General features: G+C 41.4%; 3 protein-coding genes and 1 long non-coding RNA gene across 8 annotated transcripts; 1 reads left to right on the top strand and 3 right to left on the bottom strand.

The window, feature by feature from the left end:
* Positions 1 to 785: 785 nt before the first annotated feature.
* rbm10 (RNA binding motif protein 10) lies at positions 786 to 12,476 on the bottom strand. 2 transcript variants are annotated; one of them, XM_052057196.1, is made up of 23 exons: positions 12,331 to 12,476; positions 10,649 to 10,715; positions 10,047 to 10,566; positions 9,807 to 9,977; positions 9,636 to 9,705; positions 7,323 to 7,396; positions 5,772 to 5,858; positions 5,624 to 5,684; positions 5,386 to 5,544; positions 5,080 to 5,240; positions 4,863 to 4,960; positions 4,435 to 4,522; positions 3,868 to 4,060; positions 3,678 to 3,766; positions 3,528 to 3,609; positions 3,351 to 3,442; positions 3,065 to 3,247; positions 2,762 to 2,908; positions 2,523 to 2,576; positions 2,244 to 2,438; positions 2,025 to 2,069; positions 1,840 to 1,895; positions 786 to 1,533 (listed from the first exon to the last, which is right to left on the bottom strand). In XM_052057196.1, the coding sequence occupies exons 2-23, from the start codon at positions 10,663 to 10,665 to the stop codon at positions 1,443 to 1,445; spliced, it is 2,733 nt and encodes a 910-aa protein (XP_051913156.1). In that variant the 5' UTR covers positions 10,666 to 10,715; positions 12,331 to 12,476; the 3' UTR covers positions 786 to 1,442. The 2 variants fall into 2 exon arrangements, with proteins under 2 accessions (XP_051913156.1, XP_051913157.1); XM_052057197.1 differs by having other exon boundaries at positions 10,047 to 10,563.
* LOC127595649 (uncharacterized) lies at positions 3,633 to 4,263 on the top strand. Its single transcript, XR_007961299.1, has 2 exons — positions 3,633 to 3,766; positions 3,868 to 4,263. It is a non-coding gene; the product is annotated as an uncharacterized LOC127595649 (long non-coding RNA).
* A 2,144-nt stretch (positions 12,477 to 14,620) lies between the features above and the next one.
* On the bottom strand, positions 14,621 to 18,022 carry LOC127595642 (rho-related GTP-binding protein RhoA-C-like). The gene is made up of 5 exons (XM_052057293.1): positions 17,915 to 18,022; positions 16,966 to 17,121; positions 15,239 to 15,359; positions 15,021 to 15,151; positions 14,621 to 14,945 (listed from the first exon to the last, which is right to left on the bottom strand). The coding sequence occupies exons 2-5, from the start codon at positions 17,119 to 17,121 to the stop codon at positions 14,772 to 14,774; spliced, it is 582 nt and encodes a 193-aa protein (XP_051913253.1). The 5' UTR covers positions 17,915 to 18,022; the 3' UTR covers positions 14,621 to 14,771.
* Positions 18,023 to 19,209: 1,187 nt separating this feature from the next.
* Positions 19,210 to 27,367, bottom strand: usp21 (ubiquitin specific peptidase 21). Of its 4 annotated transcripts, none has more exons than XM_052057251.1 (12): positions 27,124 to 27,366; positions 26,521 to 26,793; positions 24,597 to 24,653; positions 24,410 to 24,527; positions 24,215 to 24,329; positions 23,778 to 23,897; positions 23,637 to 23,701; positions 23,372 to 23,559; positions 22,636 to 22,729; positions 22,446 to 22,553; positions 22,060 to 22,174; positions 19,210 to 21,896 (listed from the first exon to the last, which is right to left on the bottom strand). In XM_052057251.1, the coding sequence occupies exons 2-12, from the start codon at positions 26,674 to 26,676 to the stop codon at positions 21,803 to 21,805; spliced, it is 1,230 nt and encodes a 409-aa protein (XP_051913211.1). In that variant the 5' UTR covers positions 26,677 to 26,793; positions 27,124 to 27,366; the 3' UTR covers positions 19,210 to 21,802. The 4 variants fall into 4 exon arrangements, with proteins under 4 accessions (XP_051913211.1, XP_051913212.1, XP_051913209.1 ...); XM_052057252.1 differs by having other exon boundaries at positions 22,636 to 22,714; positions 27,124 to 27,363; XM_052057249.1 differs by having other exon boundaries at positions 24,410 to 24,653; positions 27,124 to 27,367.
* Positions 27,368 to 27,377: the final 10 nt, after the last annotated feature.

Here is a 27,377-nt window from a genome sequence, read left to right as displayed (position 1 = left end):
GTGAATTTTAACACAAAAACGTGTATTAAGTAGCTGCAGAGCGGGCTCCCGCTCTCTCATTACATCTACAAACATACACACACATACATACATACAGATTTTTTTTAACCAGTAGTGTATGTATTGCAAAATATACAGATTTATGTAGCTCCTATTTTACATATCACACCATTCCAAAGAATCAACATTTCAGGTGGAACAACCACACGTTATTTTAACATACACATTATTTATTTCTAACAGTCGCATAGACCAAAACACTAAAAAGACAACAATCTTGAGAAACAACTAAATAAGAATTTGGATTCATACCTGTAAAATGACATTTTATCCCTAACTTTCTTCTTTTAGTGGTAAAAATAATGTACATGCAATTAGTATTGTACACAGTACTATTAGCAGTCATTCACTGAATGACAAGGCATAAAGCATTAAACAGGAAGTCAAGCCAATTGTTTAAATTCACAATTTGTTCTATGCGGCCACACTACTCAGAACATGACATTCTGATTAATATTGCATTTGAAGAATATGTATTAATCAGCAAAATACACACATTTTTTTCTCTTCTCAGTGTGTGTCCATTTTGCCACTTGCTCTCAACTGAAATTGACATCATAGTGCCCGCAATAATCACAAGTACCCTTGGTTGAAAGTTGCTACTTATTCAATGGTGTGAATAGTTTTGGAGAAGACCCCAAATTGACATCATAGTGCCCGCAATAATCACAAGTGCCCATGGTTGTCTGTTGTTTGCTATTTATTGTTTTATTTGTTTATATTCATATATTTATGTCTTTATGTAATTTTATGCAGTTCAATTTGCTGCCCTTATTTTTTAGCTGTGTATGTTTGCACTGTGGTGGAGAGAGGAAAGTTATTTCATCTGTGCTGTATGTTGCACACAGAGCATATTTGACAATAAAGCTTGACTTGACTTGACGAGGGGCTCACTCAGATTGTGAACGTCACACGATCAAACCCAGAAAGCAGGTAAGCCGTGGCGGTCATTGTGGCTTAATTCATATTCCAGAAACGCAGCATTAATCAGAATAGAGAGTTTAGACGAGTGGGGTTGCATAGAACATGTTATTGTTGATAAATGTCTTGGCTTGACTTCCCCTTTAAATAAAGAAAAAAAAAAGAAAAAAATCAATGGTGCATAGACTGTCATTAGAAAATGTCATTCACTGCGATGAGAGCAAGCTTGTTTGTCAAACAGGCAGGGCTTGGCATAGTCAGGGTGCAGGGGGGAAGGTGAGGTGGGGTGATATTCTGATCCAATGAATGTTTTGTCATCCTCTGCTGGACCAGTTAAAAGATGCAAAAGTGAAGTTAGCCAAATATGAGAACATGTTATGGACTGATGATCGTATCAGTGAAGGTTAAAGTATTTGTCCATTTCGCATCGGGGAAAAAAATCCACATTGCAGCATCACAGCTTACTGCATTTGGATATTGCGCAACAAAAGTCCTTTTTTCACACCTCCTTGGAGCATTCGGGCACCAAGGCTTGAGCCTGTGATCCCATCACTAAAGAGAGGGGCAGAGTCAAAAGACAGGTAAAAAAGTAACCAAATGATAAAATAAGTCGCATAAAATGTGTTCAAGTGATTCAAATTCCACACTTTCGAATACTGCACTTGAATGGGAGGGAGAAAACTGTAAAGTAGTAAATAGCAATATTCAAATAGCAGCATCATATGGGTATTGAATGATAGATAAATTGAATTTAAAAAAAAGATGGCCTTTTGTGCAATTTCTTGCATTGAATCAGGACTTTCCTGTGAAAAAATTGAAACATCACAAAATGAATAGGGAAAAAAACTGTCTTCTTACATGGCACTTAACTTGCTCTTCTTGGAAGCGGGAGCTTGGAGTCCATCTGTTCGTTTCTGTTTATATATTAAAAAACAAAACAAAAAAACCCTCTCGGGCATCAATACAATCTGGGAAAAACAATGAGTTGAGGCTATGTATATATGCCACATGTAAGATGCTGGGGGCGTTGCTGTTTGACTAACCTCTTTTCCGGCAACTTCTTGCATTCTTCTTTGCTCCAGATTTTGCTAAAGAAAGAAAATGTTAGTTAAAAAAATTGCAATGACACAATTCTAAACACCTTTTATCTTTTCAGGAGACTTAATTATATGCAGTGATGCCTTGATGAGTTGAATTCAGATCATGGTCAGGCTTGCAAATGAACGATAATTGTCTTTGTCGTAGCATGGCAGTAAACACACCTTATGTAGTTCAGAGAGCTGCTGGTGCCTAATCAGGGCCTCTTTGCTAGGAAACTGCCTCCTACACAGAAGACAGGCCAGTTTCACCCAGTCAGTCATCCTCCCTTCCTTCTCATCTTTTTCGCCTCCTTCATCTTCACTGTCACTTTCCCCACTGTAGGCTGGAACAAGACCCAAGTGCTGAGGAGGGGGTGACTAATTGGGGTGGGGGGAAAAACAGACTGAGATGAATCTGCTACAAGTTGAAATCGTAACAGAGAAATGGCACACACAACATACTTCTGTTTGTCTGAGTTGGTCCAGAAAAATTTGAGGCCGTTCTGACAGCGCCCCCTGGGGGACAAAGGAAAACATTAAATGGGATCTGCAACTCGCACCACCACCACTTTTTTTTTTTAAACCTACCAAGTATTTTCTACTGAGGTATCATAATTATTATTATTTATTTTAATAATAAATGATTATTATTTATTTTAAGGCTTAGTTCAGCATATGAGGTATGTGTAAGCATGCAACACCTTTTTCTCCAGAACAGCATAACCTGCATCAGCGCTGGCAGATTCTCTGCGATCTGTGGAACCGGCTGCAGTGGAAGGAGAGGCAGAGCGCATGTTTTCCTTGTGTCGGTTGAGAGTCTTGGCCCAGCGCTCCATATCTTTGGCAATCTATTAACACGGGCCCAACATGGGGAATACATTTAGTGGCATGCAGTTAAGCTCTTCCTTTTTTTAACATGGGTGACAATCATGTGCATTGTCAAAGTAATTATTCACAAAAAAGAAAAAGTCATGGCGTGAATTTATTTTTGTGTAAAAATGTACCTGTTGAGCAGTTTTACTCTTGGGCTTATCTTTTTTCTCCTTGCTGCCAAGGTTAGCTAACATTGAGTCTGCGGGGGCTGCACGATCACCTTCTGTGTTTGACTGTCCAGAAGCTGCAGGAATGTATGTGTGCTTGTTGCCCTCCCAGTACATGAACTGCTGAGTGTGAGGGTTGTAGTAGTACTGTAAAAAGAGTCATGAATTGTAATAAGTGGGTCGCAATATTACGAAACTTGATTTACTGAACATTCAGCTCACGTATTTGTTCATTTGCCAATGTTTTTACCTGGGAGTTTGGGTCATAATAGAGTCCTGTCAGTGGGTCGTAATAGTAGCCTGAGCTTTCATCATATTGGTATGTGGTTACATCTGGCACAGCTAAAGTATGAAAAAAAAGGAAAGAACCAACATCAACAAATAAAATACAGGTAAAGGCAAACAAAGTCGATTAGGTAGCACATACGATATTGCTGGAGCTCATGTCCAGTGCCGGGTGTTGCGGGTTGGCTGGAAGCAGCTGGCTGTGGTTTTCCGACTATCTCGACCTTTAAGGGCAACGCACATAACGGGGTGGAATGCAATCTGATGCATGGCAGTGGAAGTAAAAAGGTACCTGAGTGGCAGAAGCCTGAGTTTGAGGCTGCCGCACGACAGCGATCCCGGACGCCAATGCTTCACCTGGAATCACTGAAGTTGCATCATGTCAAACAGGTACATTACATAAATACACGAATCCACAGCGTATCCAGTCATACATCACACATATGTGAAATATCCCAGCATGAGATAGTAACCTGGCATAGCTGCTGCTGAGTAAGCCACCTTCAGGTGTGCTCCTGCACTGGGCAAAGAAGCAACCCTGGAGTCTGTTTGGACTTGAAAATGTTGGCCGTCCAGCGAAGCGTAATCGTTCCCCTCCTGATTGTAAGTTACTGCCGCTCCCTGCTGATACATCTCACCATATTCTGGGCCCCCACCTGAACCATTTTGTGCATTCTGAGGATGAAAAACACCCAAGCACAGAAATGGGACGACAATATGAAAAAAAAAATAGGCTGTCTCGCTGTAGTACATTAGTATTAGTATTTAAACAGAGTAAGTGTGCATATTAAGGATTTGCAGGCTATATAACACACATGCCAAACCAGAGGATTTGTATGTTCCCAGACAGGTGCTTGAAGAATGTCATTTTCAGACAAGGTGCAAAAATGCTTGTGCTTTTTTTTCCCTTCACAAAAGAGTACAAGATTTCTTTTTTAATCATCAGCTTGAGCAAAGTCCAAAATGCCAAATTAAACACCCAAGATCGTGTGCATAAAAACCTTAAGAAAATCTGCATTGCCGCGCACGGCAAGTCAGCTCCAGGTTACCTGTGTGACAGCCCACTGTGCTGCAGCAATAGCAGTGCTAGCCACCGTAGCAGCACTCACTCGACTGCCTTCCGTCAGAAACACGTCACTGACAAGGGAGGGAAAAATGGTTTCACATTATGTCAACATCCATCCATCCATTTTCGATAATATTTGTCATCAATAGGGTCACAGGTGAGCTGGGGCCAATCCCAGCTGAAGAAAGAGATATCAGCCTTTCTATTTTTGGGACCTAATTTACTTGTAGCACAACAGTTTTCTTTTCTCCAACACTCGTGACTATGTATTCAATAATGTTATTTTTGCAAGTTAAAATCTCCGGATAAGACCAAACCTCACATCTCTGCTTCCACTTTCGGTTGGCAATTTTTAAAGGGTATCGCTGAATTTCACACTAATGTATTCCTCATGCACGACCATGCGCTTACCGCTTGGAGCCTTTGGCAAATTCCACCACGATCACCTTTCCATCAATAGAAAGAGGCTGCTTGAGAGCCTGCAAGATCTGGAGCAGTTGAGATGCCTCCTAATGACAAAGCCCAGAGGATGTGAGTGACTACAGGGCACCACTTGGAATGGATGAAGATCTCATCCCCACACAATCACAAATTTCTACTTCCATCCGTGCTCTACAATGCTGCTTACCACAATGGTGGAGAGCTGCAGAAATGCAAAGCCCCTGTTGAGATTTGTGTGCTTTTCCTTGATGAGGCGAATGTTAGAGGGTGACAGTGTAGCAAATGCGGCCAAAGAAGACAAAATGGCTTCCACTGTTGTATGTGGTCCGAGGTTTCTGAGGATCAGAGCTAGTGTTGGGAAGGAAAAGACAGCGCCAATATTACTAAAAAACTCTAGATATCACATCATCTTCTCTTGGTTCTCTATGGAAAACTAGCTGGGCAGACAACTTGGTTGATGACAACCGATTCTATTCCGCGCCATTAAACTTACTGTCGTTGGCAACATCTGCCTGCTGTGTCACTTGACCTGAGTGGATGGCAGAAACGGAGGAATGAAAGGGTGCTGGGAGGGGAAGCAAGCCTTGAGCTCCCTCCTTTTGAAGACCAACAGGCGGATCTTTGTGCATCTGGGGCAACTTCAGCTCAGCTTCTGAAAAGAAAAGAGTATGTGAATTAACTTGTGTTGCAAACATTTGTATTGGAGACAACAAAGAGCACTTCATTGTTACCTGATTTGGGCGCACTGCATTTGAAGCACCTTTCCCTCCTTTTAAAGTTTTGCACTCCACACTGTTGAGATTTTTTACAAGCCTTTTTGTTAAAAGGACAAAAAAAATCCAGAACCATCACTCTCATGCCGATGTATCAAAACACAACCTTGTTGCAAAGCCAGTCCTCATTGGCTCGTGGTTTGGGGTTGCTGTAGTGCATCGACACTCGTTGTCCAAGAATCAACAGCCTGCCCTGAAAGAAGGAGAGAGAGGGAGGGGGAACAGTGGATGATTATGAGCAAGAATTAGGCCAGACGCATTAGAGTAAGGCCTCATCTCAGAGAATGAATGAGGAAGACCAGAGAGGGAGAGAGGGAGACAAAGAAACCTGACCAAAGGACAGAGAACAATAGAGAATGGTGACCTTCAGCTTTAGGAAAGATTGTTTGATGCTGTTAGTTTGTGTGTTTTACTCCACTATTGACCTGATCCGGATGAAGTCGTACTATTCAGTTGTAAAGATCAGAATAATAGCAGCGTTCAAAAAGCCAGTAAAGCTCCAAATCTTCAGAACAGCTTTTTCACAAATCAGCCGCATTTAAAAAAAAACAAAAAAAACACTTAGCATTCTATATTCCAATTAAAACAAATATTCAAATGTGGCTGGTCATTTTTCTTTACAAACGTAAACATTTACTCTATTAACTGGAAAAACAACAACACATAAAAGAGCCAATGGCAGAGCATTTTGTGGACATATGGAAGAAGAAAATATGACTGATCTTTTGGCAGTTGGTCAAATGATACACAAACGGTGTATACACAAGACAGTGAAGCATGCTATAAGAGCTGCTTTTCATACTTTGATGTCTTAACGGCATAGATCAATTTCAAAACATCAGAATAATTGGTGATGTTGTTTCCTGTTGTCGAGAAAAAGAGCACCAACTTGGTTCCAGACCAACAACGTTAATGTTCTGCAGTGGCCCAACCCAATCCCTTGACCTGAATCCAATAGCGCACCTGTGTGAGGATATTGAACACAAAAAAAAAAAAAAAAAGATCTTGCGCCCCAGCTCCAAAAAATTCGATGAAATATAGTCAATTTGGTGCAACACAAATGTGAAGCACTTCTCAAACAACAACTTCATATAAAATGAGCCACAAGTATGCAGATTCTATCAGTATTATTCCAGGTAATACAGTAGACACGTGTGTCAACATAAAAAGAATAGCCAGACTGATATTCCGTTATATTCACTTTCTTTGAAGGGATAGCACACTTCAAATATTTTTCCTTTATGTTTTGATTCAGAATAGAATGGGCAGTGTTCACAATACAGTTCCGCATATAGAAATAAAAGGTGTTTAGAGGATTTTGAGCGATACTCACTTTTCACTGACTGCCATTATTCTAAACACAACAGCACAAACCCATTCCAAAGACTGGATTTTAAACTACAGAGAGAAAATAAAAACCAAAGATTTTTTTGGGGCCAACTAAGTAATGTTTGGAAAGTTTACCCCAGAACAGTCTCAGACATGGTTTGCCCATGTATGAATCCGACGTTAGAATTACCTACCTGTCACACAAAACGATTCTTCATGAGCGAATGACATGCCATAATCTAACCTGAAGATGGCGTGATGTGACATTACATTTTTCTTGCCCATTGCATATACGTATGTGCGTGTCATGTGTGTATGGGAGAGTGACCTGGTTGGTCTCCATCCAGCGGGTGGCCTCCTGTATGAGATTAAACTCGACGAAGGCGAATCCTCGGCTCTGACCTGGACACCGCCCAGCGCCATGGTTACCGAATAACAACAACAACATAACGCAGTGAGGGGTTAGTGCTTTGTGTACAGAGGAGAGAGAGACCCTGTAGCAGCACTAACAAAGTAAACAACCGCTCTCCCTTGGAATGAAGAGGCTTGACAGTCAGTTGGACAGCCACCTGTTAAGATTCTCTGCAACGTGAGGAGGACACTAGGTCCAGTATCTCATTGGGCTCGCGAAAAGTGTGTGAGCCCACTTTTGCCACTCCTCACTTTAAGTCTGACCTACATGCCAACACAGGTGACACACACACACAAGTTTCAGAGTGCAGAAACTTGGGGGTGGGGAACTCTTGCTGAATGGCCCGCTGTGGTTCTGGTATTGTTACCCTCCCGTATTAGTGAAATAATCAAACAAAGCAAAAATGGTTTATCTTAACAAAAGCAGATATTGTAATTTCTAGACTATAAGGCGCTACTTTTTTCCCCCTGGCTTTACCCTGCGGCTTTAAATGTGACACGGTTAATTTCTGGATTTTCCCAAACAAGCTCTCGTCACATCTCACCAATGCAATTACCCAACATGGCAGAGTTGACCAATCAGTCTTCCTATCAGTCATTTGCATAATATCAACTGTGAGTGTAAATAATGTTGTGCCTTTATTGTCTGTTTTTTTATCTTTTCAGATTTTCAAAAAAGCCTGTAAAGAAAAAAAAAGTGTTGGCCAAGAATTATCCTGAAGAAATTGGACCAGCAGGTTCACTTCAAGAGTACAGGTTCCTGACTATCAGGGCATCACTGCACCACCATCACTAACTCTAATGTTACAAGAGCAACTATTATGGCTCAAATTTGCCAGTGGATGCTGACAGTGTGGAGCAGCGTCAATAAAATCCACTTTTTTCTACCAGCGGGCTTCGAAAGACTGACTGCAGCGTGATGAAGAGGACTGCACAACGTCGTTGGTGAGGTTGCCTTGTTTGACAAAAAGAGAGACTGAGAAAGTTTGTAACAAAGAACGGGCGCAGGGGCTGTTCTATTTCGACCCGTAATAAAAGAGGGCTTTACAATCATAATCACTTTTTCGTGAGGCGACTGTGAAACCAGCCATGTTCAGCATTGTTTGGAAAAAAAACGCTTACCGGTGTTTAGGGCAATTAAGATTTTACAATATCCATAGGGGTGATCTTTTTTTTTGCAAAAGTCTCAGGTTATAACACGGAGCTCCGCGGCTAATAAAGCAAAGCGGCCACTGAAATGATAGTAATCAGAAAGCGAGGGAGAAGGTTGAGAAATAGTATGCGGCTTAATCCGATTCACAAAGTAGCAAGTTATGGATACCTTTTTTGGTGTGATATACGTTACGCACACAATACTACCACAGTACAATACAGTACAATACATCCTGATTTATATAGCCATTTCACAACAGTTGCAGAACCCGAATTGGGTGACAAGGTTCAACAGCTAGCTTTTGTCAAGTCGTCCAGGAGGCTCGTGAGCGTTCGTCATGGACTTCCTCACACAAAGATGGCACAATGAATGGCACAACTTTTTTTAAATATGTATTTCTTTATTGACCTCTTTTGGGATTTGATTAAGTTGGAAAGGTTCCCTAATTATGGGTCTGGTGAATGTACTGTATGCTTAAAAATTAGCATTGTGGTGTGCTTGTGTTTTTCCTGCATTGAAAACAAGGAATACAAGGATATGTTTGATGCGCAATGTTATAATTAAAATAATAGTATATAATTTTTTTAAAACCCTAAGTTTAGAAAGTGTCTTGATAATAAAATGAAATGGCTAGCAAAGGATCCTCGTGGTACCAAGTGGGATCATTACACTGGTCAACAGCAAATTTTAATCAAAGATGTCTTTGTTTATCCCTAAACGTATTCTTTACGCAAATTTGAAATAAAATGTCTCCTTTTTTTCTAGCACATCAGATTTTGTTCAATGTTTTCATTTCTTTTTAAATGTGACCTATAAAAGATTGCACAATGTAGATTTGTTGCTGAACCGTACCCTGAATTTATGTACATTACTATGTTAGATATTATTATTATTATTGTTATTATTATTAAGACAACCTGCTGTGCTCGAGAAAAATGAGGGTAGACTTAGAATCAGAGCATGAAATTCATTTCATTAAAAGTTTACTTTCATCAGGAGCGGTAAAAAGTTGTTGACCAGTGTTAAAAAAAAAAATAAATAACAACCCTGAAGAGGAGAACAGACAATTCTTCTCACCTGAGGATTTGTTCCTCATGAGTCGAACCTCTTTTGGCTGGATCCCCTGCTCTTGAAGTGTTGCCCAGATCTGTCGACACATTTATGACATCACCATGGAGGGAAAACAAGACGAGACCAGCAAGAAAGAAAGAAAGAAAGAAAGAAAGAAACACACACACACACACACACCTCATTGGCAGTGGCGTTGGGTGGCAGCATTCGAAGCATTACAATGTTGCTGGGCCTCTGATTGTAGTCCAGATCAGCACGGTAATCCTGGTCCCTTTGCTCCAACTCCTCATGAAACAGGTCTGGGTCACAATTACTCTGGCCTTGCTCCTCTGGCTCAGCTGGAAACATCTGGATTATCCATGACAAATGAGCAAATGAGAGGGGGCGGTAAGAAGTTAAAATTGCATTCCATCTTACACGTTTCATTCCCACTCGGTGAGAGAATCTGCCCTCCTCTTGGTGCCTGGTGAAGTTGGGCTCCATCTGTTCAGAACAGGCACCACCTTGGTGACCCCAGTGTCCTTCACCACTACCTAAATGTAGGGTCGTAGTCTCGGAAACGTTTCTTCCAGGTTTCCTCTTTCCCCTTCCCTCTGACCCAGTCCGTAGCCGTTCAAAATCTCTCTTGTACTTCGCCTCATCAAATCCATCAGTTGAGGACTGAGAGCAAGGATGCCACAGGAGCCCTTTGGCCTCCTGAGCACCGTCTCCTCTCTGATTAAACCCTTGGTGATCTTGGAGGAGACCTGGCAAGACTTCGGAGGGGCACAGAGATGATTCGTTGTGGACATAGTGGCTGTCCTCCTCTTTAGGGACATCACATTCTGCTTCTGTAGCCTCGTCATCTTGGCCAATACCCCGGTAGTCCATGTCCTGAAAGTTGCGTTCATCATAGCTGCTCCCATATCGCCCCATGCGATCACCTCGCCCACCCCTGCTGAACACAGTTGACACTTGGGAAGACTTGGTTGACAGCTACCTTCAATTACTAGCAAAATTGCAGGCAAAGGATAACTCACCTCAGCTCAGTATCCATCCTGTATCCACTTACGCTAGTCTTTGTCTTTGTTCATCAGCATGAATAATCTAAAGGTGTGACAACATTTGACTGGTTTTGAATGTGAGGCAAAGCTTGAATTCGTTAACATTGCAGTAAAACAGCAGGCAAGGGGTTTGTGTTAAAGCAAATTAAACGTCTGCAAAAAATAATTTCAAGAACAATGGTCAACACATACAGCACATTTGACAATAAAGTTGCATCCAATCAACATTTTTGCAGATTTCCTGATGTGTTGGATGAATCATAATTATTTTCGAATAGTGTCCTGCTTTTTAATAAAGGGATGGAAATGAAGAAAATAAATCTAATTCACCGATTAATGACAGTAACAGTAATTAAAGTAGTCATTAGTGCACACTGTATACAGTAGGTATTTGTGTATCTGCCGCTGACTCAATCACTAATCTTCACTCAAAGAGCCGCATCCATGGTAGCGGATTCTGAGTGGTGAGGGAACTACTGGTTTATCTTATTCACCTTACCAAAATAAACCACTGCTGATAACGTAGAAAACATGTCCTAGTTGTAATCACTATTTACAATTTTTTTAAAAGAGAAAAAACACATGTCTTGCAATACTCTGACATTTTTCAAATATATAGTTGACAGCCCCCCCTCAAAAACCTTCAGGTGAATATAGGCCATTTTCCTAATACATAAGCACATCTTTAGTCCATATTTTTCTATGATTCTGAACATTTAATGTAAATTGGTTAATCCAAAGACACAATTTTAGGGTCCCTTGATGTTACTCTAACCCGTCATGTTGGCTGGTATTTTACTTTGCTTCCAATTCTCATTTTCTGAGTTCTATCAAACTCGGTCAAACAGTTGCCCCTTAAATGTGCTATTTATATTCCTTATAATGTACATTATCAACTTAGAGTGCTTGTTCTTTCTCAACAGTTAATGCTTTTTTCTTTGCATGTATGAGTGCCAAAATACCACACTCATCACATAACCATCATCGGAAAACTGTATAGTGACCATGTTTTGCACATTTCTTTTGAAACCTGGCCCACGATATAATGTCTGTGTTTAGCTAGCTTTCCGATTATGCTGACGTGAAGAGAGTTATTAACCCTTTCAGGGACAGCGGTTACCACAATGGACAGCTTATCATGTTTTCAGGTTTCAGGGTGCATGAAAGAGTTAATGTATGAAACTCGAATACAACAAGAAAAAGGGTCGCCCAAAATCTCGATTCCTACTCTTTGTTTTGCATTGATACGTCCGCCAGAAATTGGCGCATTTTAACAGTTTTATATAGTGGTAACTTTCTTGATATTTGCCACAGCAATATAATACTTGTACCACTGGAATCAATTTTACACAAACCGACATAGTGCTACGTAAGGCGTGTACTCAGGTAACCTCACGTCTAATATGTTGTCACCGGGTGAGCTGGTACATTTATGTACAAACACTGCAAGGCGAGGGTGCAACCCTGCACTAAAGTGGGGAATGCTTAAGACGTACTCATAACATAAGAACCTTTCAAAAAATATCCAACAATGACGTATGGCGGTCATCTTTTAGCTGACATGCTAACTACTGTGAAACATGCTAGCAAGTTGTTCTCGATGGTGTCACTCGTCGCAGACATGGCAACAGAAAGATGAAAAAAAAATTAAGACTTACCAACTTTTTATAAATCCGACGCTCACTATTTTAACACGTCAGCGCCCTAATTAAATTGAATGTTTTTATTTCGAACAAACGCTAGAAAATGGCCACAGTGAGGTAATATTTCAGTGGGACGCAACAGCGTCCCACTCTAGCCTGTGATTGGACAGCAACTACACTAAAGAGGACGGTCATTGGACGACAAGAGGGCAAATATGATGTGACAGCCAATCACCACAAAGACATAGTACAGACGCGTGCTGTATAGCGAGGGGTACTCAAGGATGATGGCTAAGTCCACATCAAACTTTCCAACACAATTAAAAGAAACTTGGAATTTGGACTAAATAAAACTAATTTCGCGGGGAGCTGTCAAATTGATCTCTCTAGAAAGATTATACACCGTAAATCAAAATTTAAAGCGGTACGTGACTACGTCTCTTGACAACATGAGAAATCGGACTGTTTTAGGTTGATGGTCCTTTTTAATGCAACCGTGCCACTGCTCAACCCACTCGGATCTTTTACAGAAACTGCAAGTGCGGTCCAGTTGCCTAATTTGTCACGACTCACACTTCTGGTGAGTTACAGCCCAAAATCCAAAAAGTAACTCGCAACATCGGTTGCCGTTTGTCAACAGACAGCTCAGGAAAGATCTACTTGGTTGTGGAATTTCACATGAGGTGAGTGGGAAAGCCCACCAAACACCTAATCCATCCATTTTCTGATCCGCTTATCCTCACAAGGGTCCGAGCTGTCTTCGGGCAGTAGGCAGGAGACACCCTGAACCGGTTGCCAGCCACTTGCAGGGCATACAGAGACGAACATCCGCGCTCACACCTAGGTACAATTTAGGGTGTTCAATCAGCCTACCACACGTTTTAGAATATGGAAGGAAACCGGAGTACCCGGAGAGACCCGGGGAGAACATGCACACTCCACACAGGGAGGTCGGAGATGGAATTGAACCCGGTACCTCTGCATAGCGAGGTCGAAGCGCTAACGACTGGTCCACCCAACTACAGGTATTAGAATACAAGCTGTAAAAATGCTAAATGCCATGGATTGCTTTTAAGAACATGCACATCAAACAGAAACCCCCAATACCAGCTTTATTTGAGGAAACAAAATATTCCAAGCAGTCACAGTTCAAAAACAAATGACAAATATCTGATAACCCACCCTTCCAAAACCTCGCACCCCAAGCTTGACCCCTTCAATTAATTAAATGACACTATGCTTATCGGGTATGAGCTAAACATATAATAGCACGATTAATTGAGAAATAAAACAAAGAAAATAAGAGTTAATATTAAAACATCTAAAAAGAAGAGTGACCATCACAGAATTCTGAAGTCAAAAGTAAACGCATCTTTAAAATGTCCTTACAAGGCCTTGTGAGACATACAGTACAGCTTTACATTTATTGTAATAAACTGATGTATTAGAAATAATATTCGATTTATCAACCACACCACTCATGATTTTAACCACTGATTAAAACAATCAAATCTTAAGTGTGTGTACACACAAAGGTCCTAAAATTCTCTAAAATTCACAAGCTCCTTAACCTGATTGCACCTCATATGGTCATTCATCACATAGAGGTTTGAATATCCCTCTTGAGAGGCTGTTAATTCCTTTACCGGCTGCAGCCACAAAATATGGCTTTCAGGAGTAACTTTGGCATGGAAATAAGGGGTTTCACTCAGTGTCACAGAATACCTTTCCATGCACTAGTAGGTAGACAACAGATCAATGTACACACAGTCACTGGTTGCAGACCTGCACTGGAGAAAATGAAGGACCGTATTTCTCACACACTCAATACAGTCCCGTATAGTTATGTTTTTAGGGGGATAGGTGGTGGTGGTGGTGGGGTCTCTCTCATACAATCTGGTATAGGCATCCCCTGCATAGCGCCCGAGTCAGAACATAGGCAAACAACAACAAGAGATAAAACACTACAAATGAGAAATGACACCTCATCCAAGTAGTAAACGTTTTCCTCTAAGCTTACGTGGGCCTACTGCTGCTCTCAAGGCACTATGTGGAGGTGACACTATCATTAAAAAGACTTGGGCACGGTCTTTACTCAAAACCTTTTGTATATCACTTATTTGACATGACAAACGTCTCCATTAAGGCCTTTTTCTGTCTTCATTCCCATCATGGCACATTTTAACCCCTCGATTAATGTACTTAAGCCCTCCCTCCCTCCCCATCGGTTATCTGACCTCTCAAAGGTTCTCATTAGAGCCAAGTTAAACGGTATATACAGGCCAGGGACCAAAGCTTCAAGGTCTATCAATTTACATTTAATCTGCCTAAGCTTGCTGATGTGCGATCAGAAATTGTGTCAGAACAAGTTTTTTTTGGGGGCCCTCCCCAACATCAAATTCTCAATGCAAGCTCTGCATCCGCACTTAAAGGGTGACTTTCTGTTGTGCCACTGCCTATAGCAGAAGGCAGATGGACTTCTTGCCACGTTTCTTGGCCTGCAACGCAGCTCGAGTTGCCATCTCAAAGACTTCCCGCACACCATCTTTGGTTTTGGCAGAGCACTCCTGGTAGCCACAGGCACTGATGCGGTTTGCCATTTCCTTGCCATCGTCACATCTAACTGGCTCCTGTAAAAGATGATGTCGACAATAACCACTACCCCAAAATAAACACACACAAAAATAATAATGATAATCCTTCACCTGTTTCATTTTCGCAAGCTCCCGTCTGGTGTGCTCATCATTGCGCAGATCTTTTTTATTACCCACAAGGATAATGGGTACATTCGGGCAGAAATGCTTCACTTCTGGTGTCCACTTTTCTGGAATATTCTCTGCCAGGAAATGAACAGCCATCAGCAATTTACATTATAAGAATCTGGTCATGGATCAGGATACAAGTGTTGAGCAAACAGTAGTACCTAAACTGTCCGGACTGTCGACAGAGAAACACATGAGAATAACATCTGTGTCAGGGTAGGAGAGAGGCCTCAGTCGGTCGTAATCCTCTTGCCCCGCTGTATCCCAAAGTGCTAGTTCTACCTGAAATGAAAATGAAACAAGATGAACATCTGAAAACAGAGGTTGTGTCCAAATTCACGCTCCAAAGGCCGAATTTGAAGGCCACATGACATAACTTGGTCCATAACCCAGCCTGGAAAGGGTGAAACATGCAGGCTGCGAAGTTGGACACAGTTTTTGAGAAGTACAGCAAATGCAACTTCTGGAATGATGGAAAAGCACACTCGTATCTTCAACATCGACAGCCCACTGTATGCCAAACAACAGGGCCAAACACAACTGAACTGGAAAATTGCAAAAAAAGAATATGGTCAGCGACTGACCATCCCACACATGACTAGTTTGCTGCAAGGGGAAAATTGCATGTTGTTCTTACATTTTTGCATGTTGTTCTTACATTTTGAGGTTCCACTACTTTCTATTTTTACTTGAACTACAAAAAAATGGTGTGATGTTCAACGAAGAAGCAAATTGCTCTGTTTGCTTATTCTGATCTTACTAAAAGAGGAGAAATGGCCCATAAATAAAGGCAAGAGAGTGGCTATTCAAGAGGCTCTTGGCAATGGCTTTGGCCAATTTCGGTAACAGGGACTCTACACGCTTATCTTTTTCGCCTCGGGAACATATGAAATTATAATGACTCATTAGTATGAAAGAAAATATTGATAAATATATTGTATATACGGTTTTGGTAAGGCTTAACTGTGGCCAGCTCCATCTCATCTCATTTTTGTGTTGAAAACTCATGTGATAAGATGTTACATCTGCTATGTTGCAAAAATGTTGCCCTGCAATTTTAATTTCGATTTGCATCAAAATTAAAGGCCAGTTGTCACTCATGAAAATTAGTTCCAGAACGATGCACAACATTGCTTTTCCTTAAATAATGTACTCAAAGAATCCACTGCAAGATGGGGGTGTTGAACTCCTCTATCTGAAAAATTGACAGCTTCCAAAGTAGTAACAAAGGTAAAACAGAGGCTGAGCACCGCAAGCAGCGACCACAGTGTGAAGTTTAAATCCAAGAATGATGCCACCATGCATCTGATTTTACTCTTCGGACAACCTGCTTTGCCTTTGTGAACATGCACTTTGGACATGGAAATGTCTGTGAGGGACAAAGGGACAAGCAAATGAACCTAAACTCCACTGTTCTCCACTCTAATGCGACAATTTACCAGAAATGCTAAGCAACAGTTCTTTGCTAGTGAGTCTGCAAGGAAGAATGGGGGGTAGGAACAGTCTGGGTGTGTGTGTGTGTAAAGTATGTAGGCTATCCATCTGTACATTTTTGGTTGCCTCAACTTCACAAGAGAGCCAAGTGAGCTGGAGCCTATTCTAGCCAACATAGGGCAGGAGGTAGAGCGTGGACTGTTGGTCAGCTAATTGCAGTATGCATACATAAACAAACAACTCTTCAGACTCACACCTGTGGACAATATAGGGCCTTCTTGCAAGCATCAACACATTTTGAACTGGAAAAAAAACTCTCCGAGCTAAGCCGCAGCAAATGTTCAAAAGCTGAACCTTAGAACTGTGTGGCAGATGCGCTACCGAAACTATTTTTTTCATCCTCTCAAAATACAGTATATATTTGGTGCTCCAGATATTAAAGTCAATGTCTCACCTGTTTGCCATCCACTTCAATGTCAGCCACATAGTTTTCAAACACTGTGGGGACATAGACCTCTGGGAACTGGTCCTTACTGAAGACAATGAGCAGACAGGTCTTTCCACATGCTCCATCTCCAACTATGACCAACTTTTTCCTGATAGCAGCCATCTACAGGAAGGATTTTACAACACTGTTAGGTGCGGGGGTTGTTTTGTTGTCAGTTTCAATCCTCTAAGCGCTGTTATATGGAGCACTGCAGTAAAGTATGAGAAAGTGCACGCAGAACTGCATGATGCAATGTAATTGGACATAGCAGAAAAGTGGTTCGTCAAAATTATGTTTTGTTGTTATTGTTGTTGTCATGGTAGAATAATGACACTGCTTGAAAATTGGACAGTCACATTGCGCAGGTGCGGTTAATATGTTGTCCAGTACAGTATGTGACGGAAGCTAAACGTCCCAAAAACATCTTCCGTGTCTGTAATCATCGTATTCGGCCAAGCCACAGTGTGATCCTCATAGCTATTATCACGCAAAAGACAATATTTTGAAAAAGACAAGGCCACCATCGTACAATTTCCAACCGAAAGCCATCTGTTGTGTTGACAGATAACTTTGGACCACTTTTCTTTCTAATTGGCCGGGGTTGCCAAAGCGACTTTCGGATTCACAAGGACGGTTTCTTCGACAATCCGGAGGTTCACGGAGAAGAGTAGACGCAGATTGCGAAGTATTTCCGTACGACGTCCCTTTCTTGAAGTGTACTGTAGCCTGGGCCTGTTAATCCCGCTAACGTTAGCAAGCGGTGAGGCTAATGCTTCGATGATAGATGTATACATATTCGGCATTCATCGTATACGTTCTAACATGAGGTGAACATAAAACGAAACCACATCGTTGTACTTGTAGTCAGTACAAGAGACTCGTGTAAAGTTTGTAAGCTGTCGCTAGAAAAAGTTACCACTTGATGTTTCTGCGTCCGCCTTTCCTCTTCTTCCTGACCGAATCATTGACTCCGCCCATCATTCAAGCGCATGCGCGTAAAACGTCACTTTTCAGGAAGGTTGTCCCAAATATTCGGGTGATTTTTTTAGTTCTGTGGTTATACTTTCCCTCAAGGGGAATTATGACTGTCAGACCATGTAGATTATACTGAAATTTAAATCCTCGTGGGTACCATTTGAATACGCCATGACATCATGCAGCTGTGATGTTAACGGGAATCATCAATCATCATAATCATAATTATTATTATTATTATTACACCTATGGACAATTTAGAATGTTCAGTTAACCTACCATGCGTGTTTTTGTAATGTGGGAGGAAACCGAAGTACCTGGAGAAAACCCACGCAGGCAAGGGAGAACATGCAAACTTCACACAGGAATGACAGAATCGAACCCATAATCTCTGCACCGTGAGGCGGACGTGCCAACCAGTCAGCAATCATGCTGCCCTTATTATTATCATCATTATTATTATTGAAAGCACACTTTTCATGAACATGGCAAAAATGTCACTTAAATACACTAATATAACACTTTGAAATTCTTGCATCTAACTGCATGTTTTGTTGTTACAGTTTTGTTCCTGACCCACATCTCATGAATGTGGCCTGTGACACAAGGCATTTCAGTAAGGTGGCCTCTCAGCCTGAACACTGTTCGAAACTATGTAGAAGGACTACATAGAGTCGAAACGAGACGAAGAATGCACAGTACGGTGGATGGTTGGATACGTTTCAGGAATAAATGGTAGGAAATGGATCAATTCATGTGAATACAGCTGTTACAGTGAAAGTTGTATTCAATGAACCATTTTAGGTTCATTGAAGACTGTTAATTGTGTATACATGCCCAGCAAATGGCTGATGACTACCTGTGGGTGCTGCGACTCTCGCGAAATGTCTGCTGGGATAGACGACCAATTCACCCACAACCCTAATGAGGACAAGCGGCATTGTAGATCAACTTTCACTGTAACAGCTGTATTCACATGAATTGAAATTGTGCGGCCCCCATGCTTGTCAGCGTATTTTCCAAGTACTAAAGACTTCACATATACCAAAAACATTCATGTTAGCTTCACTGAAGACTCCATTTTGTACATACAGTCGGCATGAATGTGAGTGTCAATGGTTGTTTGGGTTTTTTACGTGCTAACAGTCCATGGTTCAACCTGCCAAGAGTCAGCTGAGTTTGGTTGCTATCTACCAATTACATAATATACGATCAGCACAAAAAAGTCAATCGATGTGCATTCGCTTGAAAACATTATTTTAAAATGTAGACCTTTATTCCTTTTGTCTATTTACATACACTTCCACAGAATGGTGGCACAAAGATTGGAAACAAAATAATATAATATTATGACACGATTGGGCGGCACGGTGGGCGACTGGTTAGTATGTCCGCCTCACAGTGCAGAGGTCATGGGTTTGATTTTGGGCCCCGGCCTTCCTGTGTGGAGTTTTCATACAATACAATACTATACAATACAACACAACATTATTTGTGCAATGCATTTCACTACAGCTGCAGCTGTAACAAAGCACTTTCCAAATAACATAAAACAACAATAATACAACAACAAAAGATGTTGAAAACCGTAAATTAACTCACAAATTAATGATACTAACTAATATACAAAAAATGCCAGAGATCAACAGAACATTGTCAGTCTCCTGTTGGGTTGGAAGTCAAGGAAAAAAGATGTGTCTTCAAATGAGTTTTAAAAATTGACAGGGAGGGGGATAGCCTAACATTTAATGGCAGGTCATTCCAGAGGCAGAAAACTGGCAACAGAAAAGGCTCGATCCTCTCTGAGGTTGCACTAGGTCCTCTGCACCTCCAGTAGCGTCTGGTCCGCAGACCTGAGGCATCAGACAGGTGCGCAGGGGTGGAAGAGCTCAGAGAGATAAGCTGGGGTGAGGCAATTTAAAGATTTGCAAACAAATAGAAGTATCTTAAAATAGAGTCGAAAATACACTGGGAGCCAGTGAAGGAAAGCCAGAATTGGGGTTATGCGCTCCATCTTAGAAGCTCCAGTTAGGAGGTGAGCAACAGCATTTTGGACCAAATGGAGATGCTTGAGGGAGAACTGCCTAATTCCAAAAAAGTGCATTACAATCATGTAGCCAAGATGTGATAAAGGATCACCGTTTCACTGCTGCTGGGAAAGGAATGAATGGCTTTACCTTTGCCAGCTGCCTAAAATGAAAGAAGCTGGATTTAACATCAGCACCTAATTGCCCCTCCAATTTAAACTCACTATCCAATTTAAAAGCCAAGTTCGAGACAGTTGGCTTTATAAAAGACTCTAGGGGGCCCAGGTCAGCAGGGTGGTATATACAAGGGACCAAACACCGTCCCTTGTGGTCTGAAGGACAACACATTCTTTTTGCTCAGCAGGACAGAGATCTGTCGGTCATCCACATAGCAGTGGAAGGTAATACCATGTTTTCTTTGGATGGAACCTAAAGCCAGCAAATACAGTGAAAAGGGCGAGGGCCCCAAAATAGAACACTGGGGAACACCATACGACAGAGGTGCAATACAGGACTCAGAGCAACCTAGGTTAATTGAAACACAAATACTCCTGTCAGTCAAATAGGATATAAACAACTCTAATGCCCACCTGATCCTGAAAACGAGCCAGCAGAATACTGTGGTCCACTGTACCGAATGCTACAGTTAGATTCAACAAAATTAGACACATGTAGTATCTGGTCACATTTGCCCAGAGGATATCATTGAAAACTCGTAACAGGGCTGACTGTGCTATGCATCCTCTTGAAAGCTGAGTGGAAAATGACTGTGACATGACAGTGTGCTTATCCAAGAAAGAGTTTTACTGTGTGTACCAGTATTCCAGTATTTTTGAAATAAAAGGCAGCCTGGAAATTGGTCTAAAATTAGTCATCCCATCTTGATCAAGGCCAGGTTTCTTCAGCAGGTGTTGCACTACAGCATGTTTAAAATGTTGGAGGACGACACCAGAAGACAGACTGCTGAAACAAATTGACCAATACTGAGGAAAACCTCCTTATAGAATTGAGTCAGAAGGTGTTAATTTGGCAAATCCTCCAAAAAAGTGAAAGAAACCGCTTCAAAGGAATCCCACACTGTAGAACAAAGAACGTAGGCAGAGGGGTCAAATCCGGCATTCGCAACAGGAGCGCTAGCTGTATCAATCTTGTCAGTGAAAAACTGCAAAAATCTATTGCACATTTTAGGGGATGATATATGCAAATAGGCTGACGGCTCTTAAGTGCAGAATCAATAGTTTTGAATTGAGCATGTGGATTATGATGATTTGCCTGAATAAGATTTGACACGTTCCTTTTTGGACACTTTCAATTGGCTGACAAACGATTCAGGGTGTGCCGGGTGACAGCTGTGATAGGCTCCAGCACGCACGTAACCCTCATGAGCATACTACTGTTCAGATAATGGATGAATGGAAATACCATGATTGTATGATAGTTCCATATCCTTGAGATCTTGAGCAGAGGTACGAGATCTTATCAAGGATGAATCATGTCAATCATGAGAGCTTTGCTTCAATGTTCACATGCAGGTCTCACAATTTGGGCATAAATACTCTGAAGGAAAAGCAGCTGTTTTATCCCCCACTCTCTTCAGATTCTTCTCCTTGACCAAATCATTTCTTCACACCCCCCCCCCCCCCCCACACACACACACACATTGTGGTCCTGATTTATCTAATCTGCCTCTTAGAGTGCACATTTTCTTGGGATTGAAAAGTTGATGAATCCGAGCATGGCTGCACCGCATTGGTTTCCATGGTCTTTGACGGTAAAAATGTCTCTGACTGGCTTTCCGGGGTCTATTTCCTTGTAGTGATTGCGTTGTTACTGCGCTGATAGAATAACACGTAGGCTTGATTGGTCTGAAGCTGCGTCTCAGAAATCGCTGACACACTGTGGGTGGACAGTGATTAATCATGGGAAAGAAGCTGCTCCAGTTTTGGGCAAAATGTGCAGTAATACAGGTGCATGCAAGATAGTAATGATAAATAAAAATACATTGCAGCTGTGTAAATGGGTAGAACATTGCATAGAAGAAATGTTTTTGCAGTCTCACCTGGAGTCATTGTAGTAACACCATCCATTCTCATCAGAACAACAGGCTGTGTAGTGACCCATGTTGACAGCCCCCACGTGGTTACATATTGCATATAAATCATACAACACCGCTCCTTTAGGGACACACAGAGACACAACGATGATTCTTTCAAATCCTAACAGATACATTACAAAAAAAAATCTGTTGGACTGTCCCTACTGCCCGAAGACGGCTGGGATAGGCTCCAGCACCCCCCGCGACCCTGGTGAAGATTCAGCGGTTCGGAAAATGGATGGTGGATGTCCCGTATTTTACAGACAGCCACCATTTTTGTGTACTTTTCTTTCCTTTCAACGACAGTGACACACACACACAGCTCACCTCCATATAAACGGAAGTCTTACCACAGTCAATAGGTCCGTAGGGCCCAAGGTCAAGGTTGGTGAGTGGGAAGGACACGTAGGTTGTGCTTTTACTGATTGACCACCGTGATGTTGTGAAACGGTTCAGATCTAATTGAGCGTGTTAAGTGTCATACACATGACATTCACGTAAGCAAGCAGGCCAATTAATAAGAAGTACGGTTGAGGATACGGATCACAATAACGTTGGGGAACCTCTGGATGGACAAGCGCTTGGTGCTTTCTGTATGCCTGTTACACCTCTCGCACATCTGCAACACATAACACTTGAGAGTAAATTGCAAACAAGCTCAAAGAAAATTCCTCACTTGGTCATCTATGTATAAAGCCCTCCGTTATTCATCAGCTTTGCTTTCATATGTGTTGTGCAAAATGGGTGTGGGATTGCAGGTATGACTATTTCTGCCAGGTTTTAGTCCAGCTCTTATCAAAGGAGGCTGTAATAACATGTGTGGAATGTGGGCTGGCTTTGTCTTTAGGAAATAAGCAAGAATGCCTCAGCGGTGTGGTTGCCACATGTTATGTCAACACACACCTACATTCACGTTCACATTCAGTAAGTGAGCTATAAAAGCCACCATTGAAATACTGTATACGCAATAGCTCATAGTGCTACGTGAGTGGTCAGAGGTCAAAGTTGCAATTCACATGGAGAGTGCCTCACGAGTTACAAATTAAAAACGTATTCGTTCTGTAACGTTTGTTATTTGTGGTGCTTTCAAGGTTGATGTGAATATCTATCACATGAGTGTCAAACTCATTTTAGTTCTCAGGTTAGTTTGAGACCTCTGCTCTGTAATGCAGTATTATATATTTCATTCATTTTAACTGAAAATACCTAACACACAGTATAAAGAACAAATTACTTGTCAGTCCAGTGATCCCTTTTCAATTCTCCATGAACTCACTGGTGAATTGTCCTTGTCCAGTTTCTCCTCCTGAGAGAAGAGATCCAGGCACTCCTTCAGCGTCACCTCTCCAGCCGTGCAGCGTTTGGGGATGGGCAGCGACAGGTCGCAGAACACATCGAATGTGTTGGAGTAGTGAGAGCACACAGAGCAGTGTAGCGAGCTGCGCAGCTGGCCCGAGAACAGATCTGTCAGGAGGTCCAAGGCAGTTCGTTGTCGCTTAATTGTGTCAATAAGGAAAAGGTGACGCCAGCGTGATTCGTACCGACGATCTTGCTGTCATCGTTGTCTAAATGCTTCTTCCATGTTGCAGCTGCCTCTTCAGAAATCCTGATGAGTGTTTTAAATTACCGGTAAAGGAAAATCATCCAAGAGTCATGACTTTTTGAATAACCTACACACTTACCTAAATCTGGCATATTTTTGCTCGGGGTCCTTCAGTGGCCGACGATTGTAGGGCTTGCGGTTGATTTCAGTATGTAGCTTTTCTAAAAGAAACCTGAGAAACTCCTGAGCATCCTGCTGACTGGGAAGACACAAAGCAAACACACAAAAACATAATTTGGATCGGCAATACTGTACTGTAATTGGCAATTCCCAACATAAATAAATAAATAAATACAATTTTTAAAGTGTGCGCGTGTATGTGTATGTGTGTTGTATTGGGAGTTGTGGGAACATGGGGTGCAGGGATCCGAAACATGATTAGCTCCAACACCAAATGTAAATTCTTCTTTTTGCTTAAATAAATTGGTAAAAAAAGAACATTGAAAATATAACCCTTGTTGTAAAAGAGAGTTTAAAGTCAAAATAGAAATAAAGCAACGTGTACAGAATTCCTACCTATAACCACTGAAGTAAGGCACAGTGTCTCTGAAAATATTGTAAAACTGTCTTGGATTTACAACCGTGTCCTCTTCTTTTGAATCCCAAAGTCCGGACAATACCTGAGCGAAAGCTTGTATTGAAGGACAATAAAAATAAGTAAAAAGGAGCGTGTAGCCATGCAAATGAATGATGGATGATTGGAGGACTTACCTTCTGTGAGTCTAGGCTCCTCCTTGGAAAATTTGTCATGTTTGTAGGACTTTAAGAGGCAGTAGTCCCGCAGGCCGCGAGTGTGAGACAAACACTGGACTATTGCGTTCAAGAAACACTGCAGCCAGACAGCAGAGTAACCATGCTGACCCCAAATAATGCTCAGGGAAGAAAACTCTTCACTTACCGTGTTGCCAATGTTTCTAAGACCAGCCCTTCCACTTCCTAATGCGAGGAGCTCCTTCTGAAAAAAAATTCAAAAACCAGATGAGAATAAGAAGCAAGCACATTAATCTGTGCGTTGCATGATTTGACCTGTGTGCATATTAACCGCAGCGTATCAGTGCGTCTATTTGTGTGCATGCTTGGACAGATTTAGCCTGATCTCATTTGCAAAACAAGAAAGTCTAAAAGGAGGTCAGTGACAAACATTCATCCTATTAGAGACCAAGGAGTGCTGACAGGTGCTTAAACCCGTGTATGTTGAAGTGCAGCACAGGACTGCAACCTGCGGCTCTGGAGATGCACGTGGCTCTTTCATGTTGTGGTTCTCTGTGACTTTTGGAAAGCAAACATTACACTGTTCATTTTTTAAATAGAATCCACAAATCAACACTATACCAGTTCGGTATCATCTCTCAGCATTCACATGCACTCTCAGTAATGCACACACAGCACACACACACATGTGCACTCTCACTCACTCACACGGTTTCTTTTCAACAAATGCATTTTGGAGTTATTATTATTCTTGTTCACCAAAGTACAGTTTGTTGTTCCTTCCAAGTGCACAAGAGACCGTTTATTACACTGTTCATCTTTTAAATAGAATCCTAAATTTGAAGACGATGGTGCTCGTGTAACATTTAAAAAAAAAAGAAAAATAATTTTGTCACTCAAAATATGTTTTACAAGTGCCACAGTCTGACACCAGACACCGAGATTTACTGAGGTATTCGACTGCGGGTTGGCAAACCATAGGTAAATCCAAGGAAAGAAAAGTTTCTGAAGAAAACATAACGCTGGACATGACCAACAATAAAAACAAACATCGCTCACGCCTCACAGATGACATCTTACAATTGTGTACAAAAATTAAGTTGATGTCATACAGCCCTGAGATGCTGATACTCTCTAAATGTGTGTCAAACATACGGCCCGCAGGCCGGAACCGGCCCCGAGGGGGTTCGATCAGGCCTGCGGGATAATTTAAAAATGAAAAAAAAAATGCATAAAAGACACAAAATGAATATTCTTATTAAGATGCTATTCATGTATTAACCGCTAGTCATTGTTTTCTCTTTCGTTTGTAAAGTGTAGGTGGGGGGGTTACATTTAGATTTCATATGCACATGCGTAAATGGTTTTTTAAAAATCCTTTCTTTATAAATCTTGTTTAATCATAAAATGCATGACTATATTTATAAATACTAATTGTTCAAGTTTTGTGCCTTTGTACAGTCAGTGGGATCAGTTGCACTGCATATATGTGAATGATAAAATTAAATTGCACATTTGTCGAAGGAAATCTAAGGTGTTTTATGAAATATTAGGTAAATGAAATGTAGGTACATTTCAACATTTTCCTCATGTACTTGTGCTTCGCTATATCAAAACAAAAACTTTGATTTCATGAACACGAGGAGGACCCAAATAAACTGTGACTATTTTATTTGAAAGTAAGCTTCAACCAAGCGTCTTGTTTCAGAGTTCAAAGTGTTTTAGCAGTCCACTGCTTCCTGAATGCAACAAAATATGGTGGATTGAATTTAGTTATTTTTTAAGTAGTCTACCTAAGCACTTAAAAATAAAATACATTTATTTAAATAAAGATTTGTTGAATTCAACAAATAAAGATTTTCACTGTAGGTAAAAATATACTGTGTGTATATATATATATATATATATATATATGTATACACACACACACACACACATATATTTGCAGTTTAAACCTCACTTCAGATGTCAAGTGTTTTGTATTGTTTTTTTCTCTGGTAGACATACAATATGACTCTGATTAGGCTCATTTAAGTTAGCCTACCCTCATGCAGTCCTCAAATGGACAAAGGGAGGATTTGTTTTAGTCTGCATTATTGCGTGGCACACACCTCATTGTCGGCAACCAGCAGAAGCCCCATCAGGGAGGTATAGAGGACAGACTGCGAAATATCAGCTGTCTCTCTCTGCAGGCCGTTCTGGGACACCAGGTTTCGACACAAGGCCTTGCAAGAACCCTCCTGGTTGGTGCCGTCGGCTCCCGGCATTCTGACGTATCTACCACCGAGGCTCTCAAGAAGGGGGGTTGTTCTTTCACATGCGGGGTGAAGGTGATGATGGCAACATTGCGGCAGCTCATAAGCCTCCACACAGAGAAAAGTCACCTGTTTTTTAAAGAATGAAGTACAGGGTATTATCGCCTTTCTTTGCAACTGCAGCTGAAAAACAGGATTAAGTATAAAACTAGCATCCCCTTGAGTTAAGTCTATTCCTCCGATAAATCCAGCTGATCCGTTGTGACTGGAGGTCCTTCTTCGTCTTGCAAAGCAAATTGAATCACAGTCTAACTATTAAGATCAAAATATTGTTAAATTGTTTAACAAACACTGAATATTAAGTCATGCTCTTACACTTTCGAGAGTTTTGAGAGAATCAAGCTTTCCCAATACCTGTTAAATATCATTAGCCTCGGTAAATAAAAATTTTGGACTCACCTGATCACTTGGTCGAGCTTATCTGCGAACAAAGAGTCCCGACCTAAGTGTTCCCATCACCTGCTGAGCTTTTAAAAATGCATAGAGGGGATGCGTCTACTGTTTCACTGTGTGCCGTGTGCATGCATGCGTGTGTGTGTGTGTGTGTGTGTGTGTGCGCACCTGCGTTTGTCCCTGTGTGTGTGTGTGTGCGCGCAGGCTAGAAATGAAAGTCTACCTCTGTCGTGCCCCGTCACCGATGTCAAAAGAAAGAG

The sequence above is a fragment of the Hippocampus zosterae genome, chromosome 2 (assembly GCF_025434085.1).
Source record: "Hippocampus zosterae strain Florida chromosome 2, ASM2543408v3, whole genome shotgun sequence".
Classification (NCBI taxonomy): Eukaryota; Metazoa; Chordata; class Actinopteri; order Syngnathiformes; family Syngnathidae; genus Hippocampus; species Hippocampus zosterae.
The sequence above is the reverse complement of the archived record's forward strand: the minus strand, read 5'-3'. Positions and strand labels throughout refer to the sequence as shown.

Coding starts and splice junctions, on each gene's coding strand:
- LOC127595642 (XM_052057293.1), bottom strand. CDS start 17,121: ATGGCTGCTATCAGGAAAAAGTTGGTCATAGTTGGAGATGGAGCATGT. Junction 15,360..16,965: donor TTGAAGTGGATGGCAAACAG/GTGAGACATTGA, acceptor TTTTCATTTCAG/GTAGAACTAGCACTTTGGGA. Junction 14,946..15,020: donor AGCTTGCGAAAATGAAACAG/GTGAAGGATTAT, acceptor CATCTTTTACAG/GAGCCAGTTAGATGTGACGA.
- usp21 (XM_052057249.1), bottom strand. CDS start 26,676: ATGCCGGGAGCCGACGGCACCAACCAGGAGGGTTCTTGCAAGGCCTTG. Junction 23,898..24,214: donor CCTTACTTCAGTGGTTATAG/GTAGGAATTCTG, acceptor GTGTCTTCCCAG/TCAGCAGGATGCTCAGGAGT. Junction 21,897..22,059: donor TGTTACTACAATGACTCCAG/GTGAGACTGCAA, acceptor GTCCACCCACAG/TGTGTCAGCGATTTCTGAGA.
- rbm10 (XM_052057196.1), bottom strand. Junction 7,397..9,635: donor CATGAGGAACAAATCCTCAG/GTGAGAAGAATT, acceptor GGCGGTGTCCAG/GTCAGAGCCGAGGATTCGCC. Junction 2,439..2,522: donor ACCAACTCAGACAAACAGAA/GTATGTTGTGTG, acceptor CACCCCAATTAG/TCACCCCCTCCTCAGCACTT.